This window comes from Cariama cristata, unplaced genomic scaffold, assembly GCF_000690535.1.
Source record: "Cariama cristata isolate BGI_N322 unplaced genomic scaffold, ASM69053v1 scaffold4039, whole genome shotgun sequence".
NCBI lineage: Eukaryota > Metazoa > Chordata > Aves > Cariamiformes > Cariamidae > Cariama > Cariama cristata.
The window spans coordinates 420-4,475 of NW_009637253.1; the positions used below are offsets into that span (position 1 = coordinate 420).

The 4,056-nt window shown below is 57.7% G+C and overlaps 1 protein-coding gene across 1 annotated transcript; it reads left to right on the forward strand.

Annotated features, from left to right (window-relative positions):
* Positions 1-2,367: 2,367 nt before the first annotated feature.
* On the forward strand, positions 2,368-4,035 carry LOC104167839 (separin-like; the record flags this gene model as incomplete). The annotated part of the gene is made up of 7 exons (XM_009708218.1): positions 2,368-2,581; positions 2,714-2,898; positions 3,009-3,136; positions 3,225-3,347; positions 3,442-3,597; positions 3,674-3,844; positions 3,931-4,035. Coding segments are annotated over 7 exons (1,082 nt in total), but the record flags the coding sequence as incomplete, so codon positions are not given.
* Positions 4,036-4,056: the final 21 nt, after the last annotated feature.

Genomic DNA, 4,056 nt, shown 5'->3' on the forward strand with positions numbered 1-4,056 from the left:
CCGCCGCCTCCCTGGGCAACCTCTGCCAGTGCTTCACCACCCTCATCTTAAACAATTTCTTCCTTATATCCAGTCTGAATCTCCCCTCTTCTGGTTTAAAACCATTCCCCCTTGTCCTGTCGCCACAGGCCCTGCTAAAAACTGTCCCCAGCTTCCTCCTGAGCCCCCTTTAAGCACAGAAAGACTGCCATAAGGTCTCCCCGGAGCCTTCTCCGGGCTGAACACCCCCAACGCTCCCAGCCTTTCTTCAGAGGGATGGAACACCCCTCCTGTGATCCTCCCCCCCCGTTTTTGTGGCCTCCCCTGGCCCTGCTCCAACAGGTCCAATCCCAAGGAAATGAGATCACTTCCAAAGAAATGAAACCCAGGAAGAAATCAAGAGACCACCGAGCAGAATTAAGGGATTGAACCTGGGGATGGGGTGATGGGTGGTATGGGTATCATTGGGGGGGGGTGTGATTTGGGGTAGGGGTCCCTCTCCGGAGGCACCCAGCTCAGTCTGTCACCAGAGAAATAATCAAAGAGGAATTGGAAACTTTCCCTCGGACTTTGCATTCTCAGCCAGATCCCAGGGTCGGACCCTGTGACGGCATCCGGCGTCCGTCAATCCCCTGTTGAACTTGATGATGTTCACACAGACCCACCTCTTGAGCTTGTCTAGGTCCCTCTGGATGGCATCCCTGTCAACTGCACCACTCTTGGTGTCATCTGCAAACCTGCTGAGGGTGCGCTCCATCCCGCTATGTCATTGATAGAGAGGTTAAAGAGCACTGGTCCCAGTATGGACCCCTGAGGGACATCACTGGTCACCCATCTCCATCTGGACACTGAGCCATTGACCCACTCCCATCTGGATGCGACCATCCAACCAATTCCTCATCCACCGAACACTGCACCCATCAAATCCACATCTCCAATTTAGAGAGAAGGATATTGCAGGAGACCATGTCAAAGGCCTTATAGAAGTCCAGGTAGACGACATCGATGTCTCTTCCCTTGTCCGCTGAGGCAGTCACTCCATCTTCTCTTCTTCTGATCTTTTCTTACCGTGGGAGGGAATTTGCTCCCCCAGGCTTGTGGTCTGTCTTGAGAGGTGTGGGAAGAGAGATTGCCGGTGAAGACTGAGGCTAATAATAATTGTGATGAAAAGGGAGATAGAGAGAGGAATAAAACCCAAGAAAAGCCAAGCGATGCATGATACAATTCCTTACCACCCGCTGATAGATGCCTGAGCGGTGATCGGCCCCTCCTGGCCAGCTCCCCCCTCCAGTTTCTATACTGGGCATGACGCTCTATGGCATGGAATATCCCTTGGGCTGGTTGGGGTCAGCTGTCCCGGCCGTGCTCCCTCCCAGCTTGTGCCCCTCCTCGCCGGCAGAGCATGGGAAACGGAAAAGTCCTTGGCTTAGGGTAAGCACAACTCAGCAACAACTAAAACATCCGTGTGGTATCAACAATATTCTTATATTAAATCCAAACCACAGCACCGTACCAGCTACTCGGAAGAAAATTAACTCTATCCCAGCCAAAACCAGGACAGCAGGCTAGGAAGTTTCCTTAACCCAGGCCCCAGGGATGGAGCAGACTTCCCTAAGAGGATCACTGTACTGGTTCCCCTCAGAAGGGAGTCCCCCATGACTTTTCTTCCTCGTGGAAGCGGTCGTGATACAGAGGTTAGGCCTTTCTGACCTTGGCAACACCTCTGGTGTAGATGGATGGTCATCTACATCATCCATCGAAATCTTTCTCCTTCCTCTCGTAGCTCTGCCGCCAGGCTGAGCAGCGCATCCGCTGGGTCCCACCTCGCGGGGCCGTTCTCGCCGCTGCCATCCGTTAATGGTGCGAGGCTCTGGCACTCCCTGCAGCCTCAGACCGGGATGGCTGCGTGTTTTCATGGGAGCTCTGGCTGGGTTGCCACATCCATTCTGGCGAGTGCAGAGGACATGGCTTTCTGCTGGGTGGATACAACCCAGATCTATTTAAATTGGTAACAAGTTCATTTTCCCCAAGTTGAGTTTGTTCTGGCTGGGCTGGTAACTGGTAAGCGACCCCTCTGTCTTTATCTTGACCCGTGGGTTTGCTGTTTGGGGGTTTTTTTGTCCTATTTCCTCACCATTTCCTGTGGAGAGGGAGTGGGTGAGCGGCTGGGTGGGCAGCAGGCTGCTAGTCGAGGGTAACATGGGGCTGCTCCGTGAGCCTCCAGCACATGGGATGCTGGTCTTGAACTGGGAGCTGGTGGCCATGCTGGGGACACCACGTCTGTCCCCTCTGTTCCTGGCTCCGCATCCCCTCGCTGCTGCTCGGAGCATTGCCCAAGGGCTCGATGACTGATCCTGCCCCGGGATTTTGCTGCTTTGTCCTTTCCAGATGTCTCCTCGCTGGACATGGTCCTTGAGCTCCTGAAAGACGCTTTCAACTGCATCAGCCATTGCCCTCCCGGTGCGCTCTACAGCCAGCTCTGCCAGCTCCTGGCTCTGGCCACGGGCAACCAGGACCCCCTCTCCACCGCGTACCTGCTCTCCGAGTCGGTCTCTGTCACCACTCGCCATCAGCTGCTCAGCGTCATCCACAGGAAGATCCAGTGAGTCCCTCGGTCTCCCCTCCCTTCATCCCCAGAGCATCACGGAGAAGGGGCTCATCCAACACCACCAGAGCCCCAGCAAAGGGGATTTTGGGGTGGTTATTCCCCTCCTGACTGCCTTTTCCTCCACAGCAAAGCAAAGAAGTCAGCAGGGGAGGTGACCGAGCAGCTCCGTGGGCTCTCCTTGCAGGATGGGAGCGCTGCCCAGCGCAGCCACCACCTCGCCGAGCTCGAGAAGCTCTTCATGTTCAGCTCCGCAGGGCTGGGGTCTGGGGAGCGGGACAGCTTCCAGACACAGCTGCAGCAGATGCCCAGCGGTAAGGGCTGATGTGAGCCCAGGGACCAGGCAGCTCATCGCCCAGGGAGGGTGCTGAGTTGAAGGATGGTGCCCTTGGGGCTGTCCTTAACGTCTGGGTGCGACTTTCAGGGGTGACTGTGTGCATGTTGACCCTCGCCAGCATCCAACCTGGCTCCATAGGGGACACGCTGCTGCTGACGCGGTTGGAGAAGGGCACGGATCCCGTCACCATCCGGATACCCACCGCGCTCACCAAGGTGAGGGCAGGGATGGGAGAGGGGCAGCTCGGCCATGTTTGGGGCTTGAATCACAGCTCCCTTCCTCCTCCTCCTCCTCCTCCTCCAGGCCCCGCTGGGTTCGGTGCTGAACGACTTCAACACCATCCAGAAGGAGCAGAAGGAAGCCAACAGCTGCACGAGCAAGCAGGACTGGTGGCTGCACCGCTCCGAGCTGGATCGCAGGATGAAGGTGGGGGGAAAACCACCCTCCACCCTGATGTGGGGCATGTTTTGGAGAGCGTTGGGGGGTCTGGACCACCCCCAGTGACTCTAACCTCTTGCAGAGCCTCATCGAGACCTTGGAGACGCAGGTGCTGGGCTGCTGGAGGGGTGCCCTGATCCCCACCGGCCCGGAGCCCGGTCTGGCCGAGGAAGCCGCCCACTTGCACCCCGAACTCTGCCGGTGTGGCTGGAGGGACTCGGATCGCACCCTGCTCAAGGTGCTTAGACTGGGGCAGGATTTTGGGGAGCTGAGCCCCTGCTTTGCCGACGCTCACCTCTTCCTCCTCGCTGCAGGTGGTGCTGAACGCTGCTCCCCTCCTCACCCCCCGCGATGTCCAAGCCTTGGCCTTCGGCCTCTGCCCAGCGCAGCCCCGCAAGGCTCAGCTCCTCTTGCAGGAGGCGGTGGAGAAGCGGAAAGCCTGCGCCAAGCAGACCGGTGGTTCCCTCGTCCTTATTCTAGATAAGGTGAGACCCCTGCTCCTGCTTCACCTCCTCCTGGCTCTGCTGCCTCCCTCCCACTCACACCTTCCTCCTTCTCCTCTTCCTCCCAGCACTTGCAGAAGCTGCCCTGGGAGAGCATGGAGTGCCTGAAGGCTGTACCCGTAACCAGGCTCCCTTCCCTGCGCTTCCTGCTCAGTTACTCCCTGGCACAGGAGGTAAGAGGATGGGGGACCCCG